The sequence below is a fragment of the Cataglyphis hispanica genome, chromosome 12, assembly GCF_021464435.1.
Source record: "Cataglyphis hispanica isolate Lineage 1 chromosome 12, ULB_Chis1_1.0, whole genome shotgun sequence".
NCBI classification, from domain to species: Eukaryota; Metazoa; Arthropoda; class Insecta; order Hymenoptera; family Formicidae; genus Cataglyphis; species Cataglyphis hispanica.
The window spans coordinates 4749018-4769389 of NC_065965.1; the positions used below are offsets into that span (position 1 = coordinate 4749018).

Consider the following 20372-nt stretch of genomic DNA (forward strand, 5'->3'; position numbering starts at 1 on the left):
CATCCTCAGATATAAGTAAACTGTAATTGTTATAAAATAACACTAACAAAAAAATAATAATAAAACATTAAATATTTATTTTTATTTCTGCGCTTTTTTATTATAACACTTAAATATTTTAACACTCGCCAGTGTTTTTATTAATTAATGTTAAATTCTCAATATTAAAGATTTCCAAAAATCGTATTAAGATTTATTCAAGATTTTAAGTAAATCATGTATAATTAGTATTCGAATATTTATTATGTTTTTTTTTTAATTCAGCAGTATTAAAAAATAATATAGATAATGAATAACGCATCTCGGGGAAAAACACACGATAAAAAAGTAGCTTGTAATATGAATTTGTAAATAGAATTAGATTTACAACATTAAAGAAGAGAGATGCAAAAGTTAATAAGCACATCTCGCGGATCCTGACGTTGTTTCACATTGATCCATTCTCATAATCTAAGAATTTCTCCGATCAGAAATTCCGATGATCGTGACCGCAATCGTTGCTTTTCTCTCGGAGCGCTTTCTCATAGAAGACGCGACGGAACGAGAGGAGAAATGGAGAACCGCGTAGAGAGATGCACACCCACCGGGGTTCAAGCACCGCTGCCGCCGCGCGGTACCGGCGGCGTTGCTTGTGTGTGTCTTTTATTTACAGGATGGTGATGCGCAAAAAAGAAAAAAAAAGCAACGTGGGATTAATCAACGACATTCTTAATATTCGCCGCGGGCGATGACGGAAGTTTTCACGATTGCTACAACGGCCGCGCGGTTCTCTTCATGCGTGCCGTATCGAAGAAATCTCGTGTGCATCGCCGAGCGAATAAATTTGCCGACAAAATGCGAGATAAGGCGATTTAGCTTTATTAATTAAAGAGCATTAGCGCTGAGAGTCCTGTTTATCATAATAATTTCTTGTTTCTTTCATACTATCTTTTAGCAAGCAGAAGGATAATTTTACTACTCATTAATATAAACACAGAAATTATTCCAAGTTAAATTATTTTGTGAAATATATATAAATATATATACGCTCGAATAAATAAATTTTTTAATACTTTCGTCGAGTGTTCGCCTTTGGAATAAAATCTAGAGCGACAATTTTTCGTCGTAATATCAAAAATAAAAAATTTATCGAAAAAGAGAAATCGATTATAAATAAATATAACAAAACAGTAGATTTTGATGATATAATTAAAAATAATTTATAATAATATAAATTTTTTAATAATATACGACATCCTAGAAATGAAAGAAATTTATAATAAATTTTTAAATCGCAACAATTTTTTCTTCGAAATGTGTAATTTTGATTTTAAAAACAATAATGGCCTTTCTTCGAATTTGCGAATGAAGTCGATGCAGATGTAGAACATTATTAAATCTGTCTTTGCAATATAGCGGAGAGGAATTAATAACGAGTCGCAAACAGTAAAGTAAACGTAGCGGGCAACTCTGGAAAAAAAATGCTAATGGCGGAAGTGCATCGCGGGCCATACGATCGATTCGATCGACGCTAATTAACTGTCAAATTAACACGAGTTATCGTACTCTCGAGGAGGCGATGAAGAAAAGGAACTAATCCTGACTATATGCTATCGCGCATGTTCACTATTGAACTTTATTATGAGCGTGCTCTCCGTATTTTTGCATTAAATTTCTTTAATAGTCGTTTTTTGACTAAACAAAAAAATCAATTCAATTAAAATTTTATACACCCGATTATATATGTATATATAAAGTTCATGCATAAATATATTTTATATTATCTCTTTTGTATAAAATATGATACATATTTTGCAAGAATATTTTACATTTTATACTGCCGTAATTTATTTGCATTAATACCTGTGTAAATAATGTGCAAAAAACAGCGCGCGTATTAGCCTCTTAAAGATGCTTGAGGGGAAATTGCACAAGGAACTGCGAATATAACGTACGGAAAGAAGCAATTATCTTGGTACCAATAATAGATAAAAAAAATAGCAACTGCAATGCTATTTTTCATGCAATATCCGATTACAGCGATTGTGTACCATTTATGTCACTCAATTGTGCGCATTATTCACGTTATTATAATGCGAATTTATGACATACGTGACATACATTACATTATTCAGTGCAAAAGAGTAATGAATTATTTTTGATATTTTAAAAGTCTATAATACTTTAATAAATTTTATAATAAAATATTTTTTTTATAATAAATGCGAAGCGGTTTAGATCAAAAATTTAATTTATAACTTAATAGCCAAAATATTTATTACCGTGTAGTCATTAAGGATATAAAAAAGAAAATTTTTGCAATTTAAAAATCCGTTACAAATTTCTCTCGGGGCATTTATAATTTATATTTTTATAAATCTGTTTCACTCTATAAAAATTCGGGTTGCTGTCAAAATACTCGATCAAAGTAATCAATTGTTTTTATAAACAAGAAAAACAAGACATGTACTATTAATGATGATGGAAGACACTAATTCAAAAGACGAAATAACACAGCGTGTGGCGTGTGTATGTTTGTGTCTATACAAAAAGAGATAAAAATAAAAAATACTGATTACAGTGCGCGATGTCCCATCGCGCGGTCTTAAAACAAACGACTCCGCAATTGCAAAATTCTACATGGCAACGTAACGAGATTAGCGCTCCACGCCATCCGTTGCCGATCCTAATGACGGACACTTTTTTTCTAATCATTCGTCCGAAGAGTGCTCATTATTTCGCAATTCCTCGATCCTCCAGGTACCAAGGCGTGCACTTAAGTTGCGCGCAATTATTGGCACGATACCGTTCGCGTCGGATTTACACGCGTGTCGGATGCATTTTCTCGAAGCAAAAAGCAAACGCGGCGCATACTCAGAAACGCACGGCCGGTCGTCAGCTATTCAAACTGCTGAAGAAGACGCTATTCCAACTTCGTGTCCGACGTGATCATAATCACAGAGATCGTAACGACTAATCCCGGCTTTGCCGGATGAATCAGAGTTGCGTGGTATTAAAAATGGCAAGTATGAGTCGGTTCCCAGATTCTTAAAATTTTTGTAAATTATATTCGCATTCCTTTTATATGATTCTTAATCATAATTAAAATATGAAAATGTTGCAAACAGCAATGAAAATCTATGACTCGCTATTAATTCCGATATGTTGTAAAGATAGATGCTTCACGTCACACATATTAAATTCATTTATAACTTTGTTAGAAGAAAGATCATTCTTGCAATAAAAATCAAAATTGAATTTAAAAAATTTTTAAATATACTATGATTACTCAAAATATCTCAAGTTTCTTAAAACATTATTTATGTATATATATACATACACATAATAATGATAATAATTTATCGAAAAAGTAGCTTTGTATAAAATAAATATAAAATATCTAAATAAAATAAATATAAAATAAATATAAAATAATATAAATATAAAAATATCTAAATAAAAGAAAGATTTATGGAAGTTATAAAAGAAATTCACGCAACGTAAGAATATATCGATTGTGAGGTAAATAATGCAGAGTTACCTCAACTATTCCGATGCGAAAGTAACGCGATGCAACAGGTTCGCGGCAAAGAGTACCGATTGATCGCGATTCCCACGAAAGCACTGCTCACATTGTTGGAAAATCGCGGCAATTCTCGGCGAAGATGCGCGAATATAATCGGCCGGTGCGGAAATTGTCGGTTCCACAATGTTGCGCGCGCAAATCAAGCCACGAGACGCTCGCTAAAAATGGTTAATAAATACGATTCCGCGGGACTGTCGATCGATCGATCGGTCGGGGTCCGCGTGTGTTACGTGCGTGTGCGTAAACGCACCCCGACGTTTTGTCAGAGATGTGCACTTATCCCATCATGCACGCCGCCCTTTCGTTTCTGCCCTTTTCCCTTCGGTTTTCTCGCGCTCTAGCGTTTTACTTCTACCATCTCCCTTCTTCACACACACACACACACATACGCACGCACATGCGTTTTAAGTACACGCAAAAGCTATGTTTATCATTCCACAGCAGCCTTTTCAACCAATCCTCTCTTTACCCATCATTCGTTCGGATGATTCTACCTTAATACTAGCGACGTAACGTGCATCTATGCGTGTAGTTGTTGAAAAAATAAAACGGTAAGAAATTAAGGTAGTGCATCAACGCAAAACTATTTTCTATTTAAAAGAAATTAATTTAATATATTTGTTTTAATCTTTTTAAAAATATTTTATAAATAGCTATTAAAGAGCGAAAGAAAGAGAAAATTCACTTTTTATACAATAAAATCTTCGTAAAATAAGCTATAAAAATTTGCAAGAGATTAATATAATTTTTCTCTCTTTTCAATATGATCTGTAACTGTCATGTTATATAACGTCAAAGCTCCAATTTCAATAAATTAAAATATTTTAGTGTTATACACGAACCTAATTAAAGAGGCGCTTTCATAAGGGAAGCGTGATTGATCAAGCATATGCCTCTGTGTAAGTTTCGCATAGCAAAGAAAAATCATCTCGACAGAGTTGAATCATCACGCGCATTCGCGATATTCCGGCCGAATGATCATAATAAATTCGATCGCAGCGTGCGATGCTGCGATGGACGCAGGCACCCATACACTACAAACCGCAACCGACATGCAGTGGGTCAATTCGATTCCGCTTTTAATGACTACTCGGCAAGCGATGAGGGAGGGGGAGCCTTTTAATAACCCTTCCCCTTGAACCCTGTTCGATCGAAGGTTCGAAAGTCGCGGCAAGGTTAAGTACTTGCACTCCGTCCGATGCCCTTCCTTCCGGTTTTCAACGGGTTAACAAATCGCCGTCAATTATTGCGATTAAGATACTTCATCTTTATATTTTTTCTCGATGACAAAATTACGAGACGCGTTATTCAGATTTTCAAAGAATGATTTCGCGGATGAGAACGAGTTTATAAATTTTTAATAATATTAAATCTTTTCGAATTGTGTGAGAATTAAAATTGAAATTTTTTTTTAGTTATATATGATATTTTAAAATCTATAGAGTGGAAAAAAAATTCTATTTTGCATTTTTAACAAATTTATATACTTTTATTGTATAAATTTGATAAAAATATAAAATAGAACTCTCTTTAAATTTAATATTTGTAATTTATATGTACACATATAATTTCGAGATATCTATTGTTCTTTAAATAATAAAATTTAATTCAATTTTTCTCACGCATTAAAAATTAGTAATAAAATATATCTAGAAATCTACAACAAGAAGAAGATTTGTAAAAAGACCGGACGAGAGTAATGAAGAGTTTTCCATTTGTTCCCTTTTTAAAAGTTGAGTAGAGAGGAAAAAAAAAAAAACATGGAGGGACAGAACGAAAGGATAGCCACTGGATAATTTCATGTCGACCAACGTACTGCATATGCAAGTGTCACTGCAGTCACGACATGGCGAGTGGCTATGTTCGCTATTGTGTATGTCGACACGTATATTACCTTCGGAAAATTCCCCACGCATATATAATAAAAGAGATGACAAAAATAACATTTTTTCTTATATTGCCGCGAATGTAAAAATCGCACATACGAGATAAAAGAAATACATATATAAAAAGTTAAATGATGATTTTATTTCTAAAATTTCTGATTATTATTGCTATAAAAGAATTTCTCTACATATACAAAATACGCACAAACACATTGGCAATATTTGGAAACTTTGACAGTAATATACGTGAATCTTATAAATCAACGATATGATGTAGTATATTTCTGATTTTTCATTTCATTGTTTGCACGTATTGTATTTCTCGTTCCGTCTTGAGCTACGAGCATATGTATGATTTATGTTTACGATTAGGGGAAGTGCATTTCGCAAGCAAAATATCAGAAGCGCGACCTTTGCGCGATAAAATGCGTTAGAGATAGTGCGATGTATTTTTCAATTCGATCATTTTTGCACGACTGCATAATGCACAATCATAAAAAATAATTTTAAATTTTAAATCGCATCGATGAATTGATTTCGCAATGATCAAGCGATATTATTGTTAAGCATAAATTTAACATGAAATTCTCGAATTAAAATTGAATCCTGATATACATATTTTAAATTTGCTAAAAGCTTTCAAAATTAAATATATTATTAATATATTTCAATTTTAAGAAATCGAAAAATCTATAAATTTTTAAGTATTCTTTAAATATATTCTCCTTGTTATTTTAAATAAGTATAACAATTATTAATGCAAAATAAAAATTTTATAATTTAACTTTTACAAATTTAAAAATATTTAAAAATTTATTTCTTCTAAATTTGAGTTTTCAGTAAAAAGCCTTTTAAAAAATAGATTTATTCAAATTATTTCGTATATATATATATATATATATATATATATATATATATATATAATACTTTAATTTTTAATAATTTTTTATATCTACATTTATATATTTTAAAATAGTGATTTATAAATATTGTGGTCGTAACTAGCAGCACATCTAATATATCTAATGTTTTTAATATAAATCGTCACGATTCAAGTTTCTTTATTTCCTAAACAATATACACACATATGTACATACACATTTTTTTGCAAAACATAAAACGAATATTCTGATACTTCAAATCGTTTCAGAGATATTTGCTCGTTATGTTTTCTGCGAAATCAAATTCTTAAGTGACTCCCCTTTAATAAAAACGTGTATGTAATAATAACAGTTCTTTCTTCCTACAAACCCATCATTACCTACCCAACACTAACTCAACTCTTCGACATTATTGTGATTCCGCTGCACGTTTTTAAATGCGCGAGCGAGCCTGTGTATTATTCATATTTAATTCCGTATTATTCATACTCTCTTAAACGCCATAAAAACGCCCTGCCACGTGATTAAAAAAAGCATCTTATTGTAAAACTACAATAATTAATATGCATGTACATCAAATCATTCTCAATAATTCGAATTAAATAAGAATATTTTTGTTTCGTTTAATAAATATCTTTTTTTTTTATCGGATAAAAATAAGAGACTCACCAGTAAAGTTTTGCACTCGAAACGTCAGATTCCAAGGTAGCACCAAACTCTTCGGCGGATGGGTGAACGAGGTGAGGGGAGCGGGGCGATGCACCCACGAGACGGGCTGTCGTAAAATGATTACGCAACACGCAACTGGTTGCGCACACGCGACGCGGGCGATTGAAAGGAAAAACGTCAGTGTCGCGACGAACGTCACCGTCGTTGTCTGCGAGTTAACTATTATCGAGCGCCCCGAGAAAGAGACGTACACGCGAATCAAACGCGCGGCGGAGATAGAGAGAATGTGTATGAGAACGAGAAAGGTTGGACGACGAATGTGCAAGAGAAAGAGAGACAAGCTCGCGTCTTCGAAAGAGAGCAAGACAAAGAGGTTATATTATGCTGTAGGGGCGTTCACTCACGAAGCATCGCTTTCACAGTGGTGAGAGTAGGACGCTACGACATGACAGTTGGGCAAAAAAATCAACGAAATCCGCGAACCCGGCGCCGCAACGTTCACTCACCACACTGTCCGCGTACTGTCGAGCGCGTCTATGTTCACATGTCCATTTCGCTCGGAAGCTCGCGTTCGTGCGATCTCGGCCGCGCTCGGCTCCGTCCGCCGCCCGCTCTTGCGCCCCCTTGAGTTATCTCAGCGGTACTATGTACTTACACTATATGTATTGTATACTGTTTATTACTCATTGTACTTGTAAATAATAATAATATGTATATATGTAGCACCGATAGCATGATATCATTGCGTGGCAAGAAGAGACGAATTTCTAATCTAAACGAGACCAACTCGACGTCATATATAATTTTACAATTAATAGATATTAATTCTATGACAAATGTATATAAAGAGAAATTTATCTTTTACACAAGAAAATATATTCATAATAAAATAATTATTTAATACACACACACTTTGAAATATTATTACCTTTTGTTATTTGTTTGCGCACGACTCGTCTTCGATTTCAAGTATGTTAGATGTAAATAAATATAAGATGAGATTGATTTTATTTACTACCCAAATATTTATCCCGTCGTCCCCTATTCTCTTACGTATTCACATTATATATAAATTTATAATTCCTATCAAATTTATATATTTTCACGAACTGACCTGTAGCACTTGAATCCTACGACGTGTTTTGACAAGTAATTCCGTAGGAAGAGTTGTAATATAAAAACTTCCTTGAAAAAACATAAAAGAACGTATTATAAATATAAACACAAACGCGGGTCTCTCTCTCTCTCTCTCTCTCACATATATGTATACTATTATGTATATTATTATCACTATCCACTGAGAAGCACAAATACGAAATTCCAAAGCAACGGTATATGTATAGTACTATCATCTCGAGAAGCTCGCTTGAAATTGCATCATCATTCATGGCTGATATCAGCGACAAATTTTTATCTTCGTTCGGTACTGCGATCGATTAACAAATTATTATGAATGTCATATTCGACCCGGCAAATCTTTATTAACCTAAAAGATTAGCCGATCACTTTTTTACGCTGTAATCTCGCGTTATTATAAAAATGCAAATTTATTTTTTTTTTAGGAATGGAAAAATATATTTTGTTAAATGATATATATTTATATCTCTTTCTCACTATCTCTGCATCGTGAATTATTTTAGCCAATTATTCAAGAATCAACTCTTTGTAATTTATGTGAATTGTGTGAAGCAATATTTAAATGTGTCTAAACGTATAAAATTATCTCTATCTTTAAATATAATTCTTTCCTTTCCTGCGCATGTGTAAATACTTACTTCCACCGATCTGGCATCTCGATATCCCGATAATATTTCGCGCAGCGCGCGCGAGCTTATATATAGATATATATTCCGATAAACGTGACCCAGAAATAGATGATGCAATTTGATGGGTTATGAAAATACTAAGCGTTGAAGTCACTAAATGCACGCGACAAGTGACTCGACGGTCTCTCCGAGCGAGCTTTCGGCGCGAAGGAGCGAGAGCGCGGTTTTTTGGCGTTCAAATCTCTCGAACTGTAATCGCGAACGGTGCGATCGCTTATCGCGATATGATGCGCTTGAGATTGCCGTGACAGGATGAAAAATAGAAAACGGTATAGACGTAGGAAATACAGACTGTGCGTATCAAATAAATGTTGCGCCAAAATTAGAAAAAGAGAACGCAATATCTCGGAAGTATGTTTATCTTTTTAACTTTTAACTATACTGAGAAAAAAAGTTGTTGATTTGACTAAATGTGTTCAACTGATTATTACTTTTTTAATTGAAATATTTAAGTATTTAAGTCAAATACGTCATGTTAAATTTAATATGTCGTATTTAACTTAAATATTTAAATATTTCAATTAAAGAAATAATAAAAGTTGAACACATTTAGTCAAATCAACAACTTTTTTTTCTCAGTGTAGAAACATTGTTCCCATGGTAACCGTAGCCATGGTAACTAGACTTTCCTATGTTTATGGCTTTAACAAAGTTCCTGAAAGCGAGATAAAATTTTCCATTTCGAGACTTCAAAAGCGCTTAATATGAGGATCGCATATGTTATACTATATATATTATAGAATATAATGTTTTACAAATGAGAAATATATCAAATCATTGTAATAACTGTAAAGCATTTCATCATTATATTGTTGCTCTTTCCTTTCCAATGCATGTGCAGCACATACTTGCTGCATTTTAAATATGGGGAAAATATAATAAAATACAATTAAAAAATAAAACGATGATATAATGAATCGAAAAATCTATTATCGCAATTTACTTATATATCCACTTGTTAACGCTTCCAACGTAAGCCGGTAATTTCGCGTAGAGACAAAATAACGTCATTAGGATTGATTATGAGCGGGACATTATGGGTCCCACACACAATAAAAACTGAGGCAGCTATTTAAGCCCGACAAAGTGAGTCATCGGGAACTGCGCTGCTAATGCGATCAAGCTTAACGGCATCCTTTGTTTACTTTGCTCATATATATGCTTATTTTATCATGGCGTGGGCTCTGTCTATCGGGAGCGACGTGATATCATCCGAGAGAAGAGAATTATACGAGATTTTCACACTCTTGTGCACGATTCGTCAAAATATATTAATCTCCGTAAATTATGCGTAAATAAAATCACCATATTGTTTGATGGCGATTGAGAGAAATCTACTATACCTATCAAAGATATCACGGTTCTGAAAAAAATTTGTTATATCAACCGATGATGCGTGTGTACGTTCTTCAAATCGTCGTGCATCCACTTTTATTTGGCATCTCTCTCTATTTGCACTCCGTCCGATATATATATATATATGTCTCGTAAACAAAAGTAACGCAAGTAATAATATTTTCAACAAGAATTAAATTAATAGAAAATAAAAGTTATACTTTTTTTCAAAAATAATGATGTGTATGCAATAGAAAATTTGTTACGTATTTTTTTTTTTTTTTCTTAATAATTAAAAGGCCATGTGAAAAATTAAAAAGTTTATTTTCAAATTATCTTAAAAACATAAATTTCTTTAGTTTCAAATAAATTTATACGTTCGCTTATTATGAGCTTTCCACCAACTTTCATACTTCGGAGATACGATTCAAAACATAATTATTGAAAGAGAAACAAAAGGGATAGGATTTTTACGGGGTGAGATTTATTCGTCGCGTCGGGAAACTGCCCGCGCCATCGGACGTCGTGTCGTTGAACTATCGATCGCAATATCGTCCTCGTCGCGACTCACCCCCCTGCTCGAGCTCCGCCGGGACGGCTCGGTTCAGCTCAGCTCGGCTCGGCGGAGCTTGAAGCGCCATCGAAGATGGCGACCGGAGGGTAGGGTCGGGTCGGAGACGCGCACCGCAAGGCAATCTCTTCCCCGGGTGGAGACGGCCGTGACAGATATCGGGGCGAGCCGCCCGCCCGCTCGTGTCGAAGTCGCTCCGGTGAGTAAGAGACGGCCCGCGGCCACGTTCACCTCCCTGCCGAAATATATATCACGTGTGCGCGTAGCACCTGTCGGCGGCGGCCGCGGGTAACTAACTACATCGCGCGCTTCGGCGGCGCGCCGACGAAATCTCGCGATACCTATGCCTTTCGGTAAGTTCAATGCGCACAGATCCGTGTCACGTAGAACGTCGACGAGAGAAATGGGAGCGACGCGCGTGTGTATCCTGCGTGTACATACGCGACGCGTATACGCGTGTGTATGTGCGCGCGTGTATCGTGCGTCGCGAGTCTGATCTATATACGCGGGAGAGAAAGAAGATATCGAATGCGAGCTGTCGAGAGATGGGTGTGAGGAGATTATTAAAAATCGTGTTCGCGAAGAATAACGAAAAATTGGGGAAAAAATATTTGTGGTGAGACAAGAACTATTCGCTTAATTTTTGGACAAGCTTTAGGCTTTAAATTTTCGAAGATGATTACGTCATATTGAAAATTACAGTACTATTCTAAAGAATCATGTCACTGCTTTATTATAAACGTGATTTTATATTCTATATTCAAATAAATAAATTATATATTATTGCTAAGATTTAATGAGATATCCAACACATTTCGAGTAAGCTGAATATATTAAATGTAAATGTAAAATTTCCCTGTCAAACTCGAAGTGACGAAGGATCTCGAGTTGCGTTCCGAGTGCGATGTAATTTTGTTAACGAAGCAACATCCTAGCGCTTTATATTTCTCGTTAGCCATGTCACACTCCTCAGGTTGCCCCACTTTTCTCGCAAGCGTCGACGTCAACGATGGTGACAAAAATTGATCGACACGGTTAGCAGATCGGGTCATGTAAAGGCGTGCGAGCTTTCAATCGCGCAATGTAAATGCCCTTCGCGATCAATGCCTCCGCGTATACAAGGTGTCTCATCATCAACCGCATAAAATATTAATGATTTTCAATGGACTTGGATGCTTTATTTTCTTGAATACTTTTGGAAAAAAAAAAAATATATATATATATATATATATATATATATATTTCTGCTTTAATAATATTAAAAATTTGAAAGTATCGAAGATTCTTCACACGCTTCAAAAATATAAGAATTTTCCAGACAACACAAAAAAGCCAAAAGATGTCTAAAGAACGATAAGATGTCTTTTAGGAACACATGTTGTCTCTGGATTGTTCTGTATATTTTTTCCGATTTTTTATTCTATATAATATTAAATATTGTAATTATTGATTTTTATATTAAAATCGAATCAATTGACAAAATCGATAAATTGATAAAATAATCTATCAATTGTAACTTTATTATTATTAGTTGAACATCCTGTATATGAACATAAGAGACATTGCCCTTCGAGCTCTTATTTTTACTTCATTTTTTCAGCTGTTTTTTATATTGAAAAATACTTAAATATTTTATTTTCGATTTGTATATATTTCACTGATGTATTTCATTTTAAAGTGCAGTTTTTAAGAAAAAACTAATTATGTTATTTAATATAATATTATATGTTATGTAAAGCTTGAGATTTGCTCGATCTTTATCGCTACTAAAATATTTAAAAAATATTAATATTTGCCAAAATTGAAATTGAAACTAACTAATTAAAATTATTATTGAGAATTTCGTAATAAAAGGAATCTAATTAAAAACTTTTATAATAATATTATAATGATTATTATTTATATATCAAATTAACCAGAGATACTTAACACTGCATTTTAATTGTCGTAATATGTAAAATACTTATTTTTCTGTGTCTGTTTAACATTCGTAAACATAAATGAGACTACGTATTATCAACGGGACGTAATTTAATATTGCTAATTGGAACTAGCAAAGAATTGCCTCTGTGTTTCTAATTTCTTTCAGATGATGGTGGGTTACTCCGATTTTCAGGATTCGAAGCCGGAATAGGTGGTGGTTAAAACATTATTAACACACACACACACAAACTCACGCTCGTTTTTCCTTTCGATATTGAAATAGCGATTAACGTCAATATGCATACTTCCTTTATTCGTCAATGTCTAGTCAGAAAGATAGAAAGAAGAAAAAAGATACAATTCGGCGAAAAAAGAAGCCTTCGATTGAGATAAGGGTCGGCACATACGAGTAACCGAAACCAAACCAAAGCGTGTAAATATAGAACGAAGATAACCGAGCTGATTCACACAGAGGAATCTCGACGGTCATCCTCCTCACGAGGCGTTGCGCGGTGATATCATACCAAAGAAAAATCGATCTTATATTAAGTTCCTGTCTACTCCAACTATATCGACTGTTATAGAATAACGAAATATAAAAACGAACAATCGATTATTCGAGATTAAATCTGAAAAAAATCGATCGTGATGCCTTTTTATCAATATTGAAATAATTAGATAAGATAATTAAGAACCGACAGATTTAATCGCGCTAAGTATCATACAAGTGTCATCGAAGAATAGAGATTAAGTACAGCAAATCAAAAAGAAGCGCTAAGAAACAGCTTAGCTGAGAAAGCATCTTAAAAAAGCGATCAATGTTATTGCGAAACGCGTTGGACGATATCGATCTGATGTGGGACGACGGCTCGAAAATTGCGACGGGTTGATCGAATTCCCCGGTAACATCGATGCGGTGTTGGTCGGTCGAGTCAGCGTTTCCAATTCAGCGACCGCTGGAAGCGACACATGAGAGAAGACTCTCTTTCAGTAAAAGAACGACCCATCGTAGTCTCTGCAAGAGTTCATGGGAGGGACAAACAAAAGGACGAAACTTCAAAACGCACATTGTTGATTTTTATGGACTATTCAATCATCTAAAGATTGAAAACCACGCTGGCAAAGATAAAATTCCGAAAGGCTCGAGGTAAGTAATTTTCTTTTGATATCTGTTAAACGAATCTTATATAGCGGTGTAATTGACAGTTAACATAATGTTTTATTATAGGAAAAATTAATAATCAATTGACAAAGCGAGAATTAAAGTCGTCAAGTTATACATAGAAAGACAACAACTTGTAAATAAACGCAGACTTTAGAGAGACTCGAACGCCGCTTATACTTTAAAATCAATGCGAACCAAAGACGGGATAAGACGAGCTGTACATCTCGAATGCGTGATCTTATTCGGGAATCTCTAAGACAAATTAGCTTCGAAGTAAAATAGACGACGATAAATGCTGTGATGAATAGGCGAATGACAGGGTGAAAAAGGTGAGAGGTCACAAACATAAGAAAGGAAAGGTTGCGGTGACAGCCGTGCGAAGGGAGGCCGAGGATTCGACTGGAAGAACACGGAAAGAGCGACGGGGTGGCGGAAACGGCTTTTAGTGAGAAAGAGAGAGAGAGAGAGAGGCGGGGGAAGAGGAGCGCCCCGTCAAGAGGGGTGCACATCGGGCTGATATCGACCGAGGATTGCGCTTGCGTGGAAAAAGGCGCGAGCGCAATCGCTCCAAGAGAGCAGCGGCGTCCTCCGTGTCGAAAGAGGAAGAGGAAACTCTCGTTCCCCGTCGTCAGTCGATTGTCGTGCCGACGAGGAACGGGCTGCCGCAGCTGCCGTCCGGGAAAGACTTCCGGCCTCCTCCTGGCAGAGGTCGGCAGGGCCCCGGTATACTACACGGTGATTCCAACGCCCGCACTGGCCCACACTTCCGGGAGCCCGAGCTGCCCTGCCCGGGCGCGATCTCGCGGTGAGCTCGATTCCGCTCGGCATCGCGTCAGAAATCGTCACCATCACCGGGGGACGGGGAAAAACCAGCGCGAGCGGTTGAGAAGGGGAGCAAGCGAGGTATATCGGGACGATAAGAACGCGATAAGCGAACCCGCGCTTTATAAGCACGCTTGTGTGCGTGTGTACGTGCGTATCGTCTCCTCTCCTCTTCGCCTCTCTCGCTTTCTTGGCCTGACCTCGTCGCCGTTCGCGCCGATAAAAGACGAATCCAGAGGTTTCTTTGAGAACAACAGCGCTGCCAGTTTGGGTCTGACGATACCACGGCGCGGTTATTAGGACATTAAGTAACAAATGAAGATTTAATATCCGAATCCGATAGAATTCATCAAATGTTTTGCTTCGTCGATGCTAACATATTCGTGTCGCGTTTTCCAGATTCAATCGCACATGAAGCGACATCGATGCCTGGCAGTTTCATTCGGAAGTGACTGATCGTATGCATAATAAATTCACAAGCCGAGCAAACGCGATTCAGTATAAGAGAATTTTCTGAACTGTCGGATTTATTTATAGAGAGCTTGATCTTGACCTAGGTATCATAAGATATCGTATTTCGTACCTATCGGCATAGTTCTTCCAGATAGTAACGCATGTTTACGAGTGTGAACGGAGAAAAAACCGATGATTGATGCGAGTTATCGATAAAGCCGAGCAATTGATACGTCATACAGTATGCTGAGATAATCAAAGTCAAGCGTCGAAATCTCTCGAGGCGTTATATCGTGATTGCGCTATCTGTGGCAAGGCGCAATGATCAGCATGCAGCAACAGACAGTTTTAAATCAGGTAGCCGGGCCTGAGCAGCCGCAGGAGGAAGTTCAGCTGACCGAATTGCTGCCGGTGAAGCAATCGCGCATCAGGGAGAATATCTTCAAGGATGGTGACGCGACAGACGCTCTGAGAGCACTTAGGAGTTTTTCAGGCGATTGCGGTGACGGTGAAAGCTTTGATTATAATTTTTGCAAAAGCGTCGAGCAATCGGAACGTCAAAGTAATGGTAAACATCGACGAGCGGAAGCTCGTCGAAGAAGGACGGACGAGCTTAGAAACAATGCTGAAGACGTAGATTACGATGAAGAGAAGAATGATGACGAGGCGATAGGGAAGAATGCGAAGAAAACGCGAAGTGGCAAGAATATTCGCGTGAAAGCGCCGAAGAGGAAATTGGCGAGATCGAGCAAAAGAAAGAGTGATGACAGGGATAGCGATTATGGAACAAACGAGAAATTGATCAGAAAGAATTCTACTAGATGCGATGAAGAATTCGCACCCGATTACGACGAAGAAGACGAACAGCTTTATTTAGACTTGGATAAGAGAGATTATTTTAAAGATGAGGTATACGTATACAGACGAGAACCGCTGGACCTATGCTCGAACTCGGAACCAGAGGAATTAGGAGCAATCCGAGATCGCGAGATTCAGCAGGATCTTTGCGAGAAGGATTATTCCACTACAGATGGCAACTTATTCGGAACTGTTCGGCGCAAGAGAAGTTTCACTAATAACATCAAGAATTGCGAAAAAGAAAAATGTAAGACGTCCAACGTCGACGAAGTTGTCGAGAAGGAAAATTCTGAGAAAGAACTTAGACTAAAAATCGATGCTATTATTCAAGCAAATTATTTACTGGAGCGCGAGAACAATAATGTCGTCGGTTCTGAGAAACTCAAAATTGCGGAAAGTATCAGTAGCTCCTCCACTGCCGCTTCAATAAACGCAGAAAGTAGCGATAGCTCCCTGTGCAATTCTGTCGAGATGAAGAAAGCAACGAAGAGAAAGAAGAAGAAAAAGAAGATCGAGCAGAATACGCAAGCGAAGGACGAGCAAAATCCTCAGAAGAAGTATTGCTGCGTCATGTGTGACGCCCGCTTTAAGGGTAGCGGTGGTTTGCGGAATCATTACAAGGTGGTGCATGGCGCCGGGCCGGTATTCAAATGCGACGAGTGCGGCAAGGAATTTCCGCTAAAGGAACGACTGAAACTGCACGTGCGCACGCACACCGGTTTCAAGCCGTATAAATGTCCGGAGTGCGATAAGAGCTTTGCGCGAGGCGGTCAACTGGTACAGCATCGTCGCACGCATAGCCAGGTCAGGCCATTCCGCTGTGGCCTGTGTTCCAACAGCTTTACCTGCGCGGCCAATCTGTCGCTCCATGTGAAACGTCACAACGGCCAGAAGGATCACAAATGCGATCTATGTGGACGAGCCTTCGTACGGCGTGATGCCCTGAAGAAGCATCTGGAGTGTCTACACCGCGACGTCAAGTCGTTTCTCTGTGCAATCTGCAACAAGACTTTCAAGGGCCACCTTCCACAGCATATGAGGACGCATGCACGCGACCGTCCGCATGGCTGTGCCACGTGCGGCCAGCGATTCGCCCAAAAATCCCAGCTGACCGTGCACCAGAGGACTCATTCTGGCCAGCGGCCTTTCCGCTGTCTCGTCTGTTGGCAGGCCTTCGCTCATTCGACCGCTCTAAAACTACATACCCGCCGCCACACCGGCGAACGACCTTTCAAGTGCTCTGAATGCAACGCCGGCTTTACTCAGCTGCCGCATTGGAAGAAGCATATGAAGTGCATACACGGCAGGAACGATCCGTACGGATGCAAACGTTGCAAGAGTTTCTTTAGGATTAAGAGTGACCTGGAGAGTCATGAGAAAACCTGCCATCCGGAGATGGAAGTGGAGGACGACGGTAGCGGTATCGCCGGCAAACCGACCGGCGGTTCCGAGATTGTCGAGAAGAATTCGGTTACTGCGAAGTATAAGCTGATGACAGTGGAAAAGATGCGGTTGCTATTAGCAGTGCTGCTGAAGAGGATTAGCAAGCAGGAGCGATTGGACGAGCTCGGCTTTGGTAAACGGCTTATCGATGATGTACTTCAGGATTCGCTGGTGTCCGCTGGTAAGGAACCAGTCACGAGAGGCGGTTTATCTGAACTCGAGGCTCTCACTCGAAACCTGGAGATCTTCCTGGAATGGACGGTGCCGAGAGAACACTGGGACAATTTCCGTAGGATGAAAAAGTCGCCAGAAGATATTCTAGAAGCGCTCACGGCTACGTAAATATATTCGTTTGCTAATAATAACTTCATTATCTTCCTATGAAATTTATGAGATAGCAAAATTAGACCGGTAGTAAAATTATTTTGCACGCGTTTATATAGACGATGAAATGTTTCAACAATTTTTTTTTCTGTGTATTTTATCGATTCTAATTATATCAAAATTTAATCATTTACAGTTCGCGTCATCTCACATTTTATAACTTTTCAGAACTTTTTCCTAATGCTTTGATATCTTTTATCTAACGTCATCTAACATTCGATTTTTCATTTAATTTTTACACGCAATTATATGTATATATTTTCCTTTTACATTTTTTCCAATTCTTGCTGCATTAGAAAAATCTTTTAAGAAGTAAAATAAGAAATGAGCGTTACAGTGGTCAATTGATATGATCTCTGCATCCTCGTTTTTCTTAATAATGATAAAGACTAATAATGAATTCTTTCGCACGCAAGGACTATCGGATCATTTTTAATCAATCAACGGAAGATGAAACCATTAAGGCTAGATTTAAGTCTATTGACGCGCGTATATATAATTTCTTTCTTTGTCTTTTTCTTTCTTACGTAAGATTCTTTTTACCATTTGAAATTGGAAAATGCGTAACATTTCACCGTTTTCCGTGTGATATAGATATAATCTATAATAATTAACACGAATGTTAAATAATCTCCTGTGGTGCCATGTGTCGTAATACTTGCCATACTGAACCAGTGAATGTACCGTATTGTTTAGAAGCTAAAGTAAAATATAAATTCGTCATTTTATTTATAGCGTGAAGCAAATTAACGAAGAGTGTACGTTGAGGCGCGTTGTTGAATTAATAATGAAAAAAATCGATGCAAAGAAGGCACATGTGTCTTTATCAAAACGATCTTTATCAAATGACAGAAATAAACCATGTACCGCACTTCTTTACACGATTTTACACGACTGAAGTAGAGTTAGATGTTCTCTTGCCATATTTGTTAAAACATACATACATACAAGTGCACATTAGTGAAGAATACGATGGAGGCTTGCATTTTTGCACCTAAATTTTATCGTAATTATAAGCATACACGACTGTTCGTTAACCGTATACCAAAAAATGAGGCTATTACGAGTCTTCATAATTATATATGTTCTTTCACACATGCAATCGTTATTATCCTTACATATTTATAAAAATACACACACACACACACACACACACACACACACACACACACACACACATCATATATATATATATATATATATATATATATATATATAACATACATACATATACATATTTATAAATTGAATATTATATTATGAGATTTTTGTTATGTGTTCACGGGTACGCCTAGAAAATTGTCTTGAGACGGTCTTGCGTGACGTCCCCGTAGTTATAGTTGATACTATTATTCGTTATTTATCTTATTCTTAAGTGCGTTTACTCGCAATTAACTATATGGCTTGATTGGCTACGAATGAGCAAACATGTTGCGCCATTGCCATCACTTTAGATAGTCGTAAGTAAATGTGAACAGACAATAATGAACGAAAATTGCAAGATTAGTATATTATTAGTCATTGAGAAAAAGATATATATTATATCCATATACATCCATATACACACACATATAGGGTATATCGGAAATCGTAACACAATTAAAATGGAGGTGATTTCTTGTGCAAAAATAAGTTGAAAATGTAAAATAAAATTTTTTCGCACAAGTTTTATCGTTAAAAAGATTTTCTTTAAAAGCTGGAAAATTTATATAATACATAATACTTCTTTTAGGCTTAAATGATTTTTAACGATCTTCTATCATATGTTGTCGAATATCTCGATGGTTATTGATAATAAGTAAAAAAAAGTATATTACATGTTTAATAAAACAATTTAAAATAATTTAAATTATATATTGTAAGGAGAGAACTTACGTGTATAATATATCAAAATTATATTTTTTTATAAATACTTTTCTGATAACGATGTCGAAATAAATTTAATAATTGAATTTTGCACATTTCCAATCTCGACCAAATTTGTTTTAAAATTTTTTTATTTATCTAATATTCTCGACTTTACGAGAGCAATTTCCTAAAATCTCAAATTTTATATACAATAATTGTAAAATACACTTCCTCTCATTCAAAATATAAATAACTAATTCAATGCACAATTATCATTATTTTAAGTTGTTTGTTTTATATTTAAATGGAATGTTGTATTTTTTATTTGTGTTAAAATAGTCGTTATCGAAAGGAATGACGTTTACAAGGTTATTAGAGATCATTTAAGCTTAAAAACCGTAAATATATTTAATTAATTTTCCAATTTTTTCCAAAATAAAGTACAAGAAATACGACGTACAAAAAATTTATTTTACATCTTTGTCTTATTTTTGCAGGGATCATTTCTTTTGCAGAAATCTTTGACTTATTTTTGAAGAATCATCTCTATTTTGATTGCACTATAATTTCCGATATATTCTGTATATATATATATATATATATATATATATATATATATATATATATATATATATTATATGTATATATATTAGTATACTGATGGCTGCGAGGGGAAAGGAACATGATACATATCTTATTTTAATTCTAAAGATGTCAAAAACCGCGAAAAATTGATCAGCTCG

General features: G+C 36.2%; 3 protein-coding genes across 7 annotated transcripts in view; 1 reads left to right on the forward strand and 2 right to left on the reverse strand.

Annotated features, from left to right (window-relative positions):
- Positions 1-7624, reverse strand: part of LOC126853709 (protein N-terminal asparagine amidohydrolase) — a 45694-nt gene extending 38070 nt beyond the window's left edge. For both annotated transcript variants that reach the window (XM_050599711.1, XM_050599712.1), the window contains exon 1: positions 7002-7624. The gene's annotated coding sequence lies outside the window, so the exon portion shown is untranslated. The remainder of the gene's footprint in view (positions 1-7001) is intronic.
- The window catches only part of LOC126853708 (lipase member H-B-like), a 261537-nt gene that overhangs the window by 64180 nt on the left and 176985 nt on the right, over positions 1-20372 (reverse strand). The gene's annotated exons all lie outside the window — the stretch shown is intronic.
- Positions 10533-18963, forward strand: LOC126853643 (zinc finger protein 846-like). Of its 4 annotated transcripts, XM_050599533.1 has the most exons (4): positions 10533-10932; positions 12823-13803; positions 13885-14951; positions 15043-18963. In XM_050599533.1, the coding sequence occupies exon 4, from the start codon at positions 15418-15420 to the stop codon at positions 17737-17739; it is 2322 nt and encodes a 773-aa protein (XP_050455490.1). In that variant the 5' UTR covers positions 10533-10932; positions 12823-13803; positions 13885-14951; positions 15043-15417; the 3' UTR covers positions 17740-18963. The 4 variants fall into 4 exon arrangements, with proteins under 4 accessions (XP_050455490.1, XP_050455488.1, XP_050455487.1 ...); XM_050599531.1 differs by having other exon boundaries at positions 10533-11086; positions 13885-18963; XM_050599530.1 differs by having other exon boundaries at positions 13885-18963.

Bases quoted from the DNA above. Each gene is read 5' to 3' on its own strand.
- LOC126853643 (XM_050599531.1), top strand. From the start codon at position 15,418: ATGATCAGCATGCAGCAACAGACAGTTTTAAATCAGGTAGCCGGGCCT.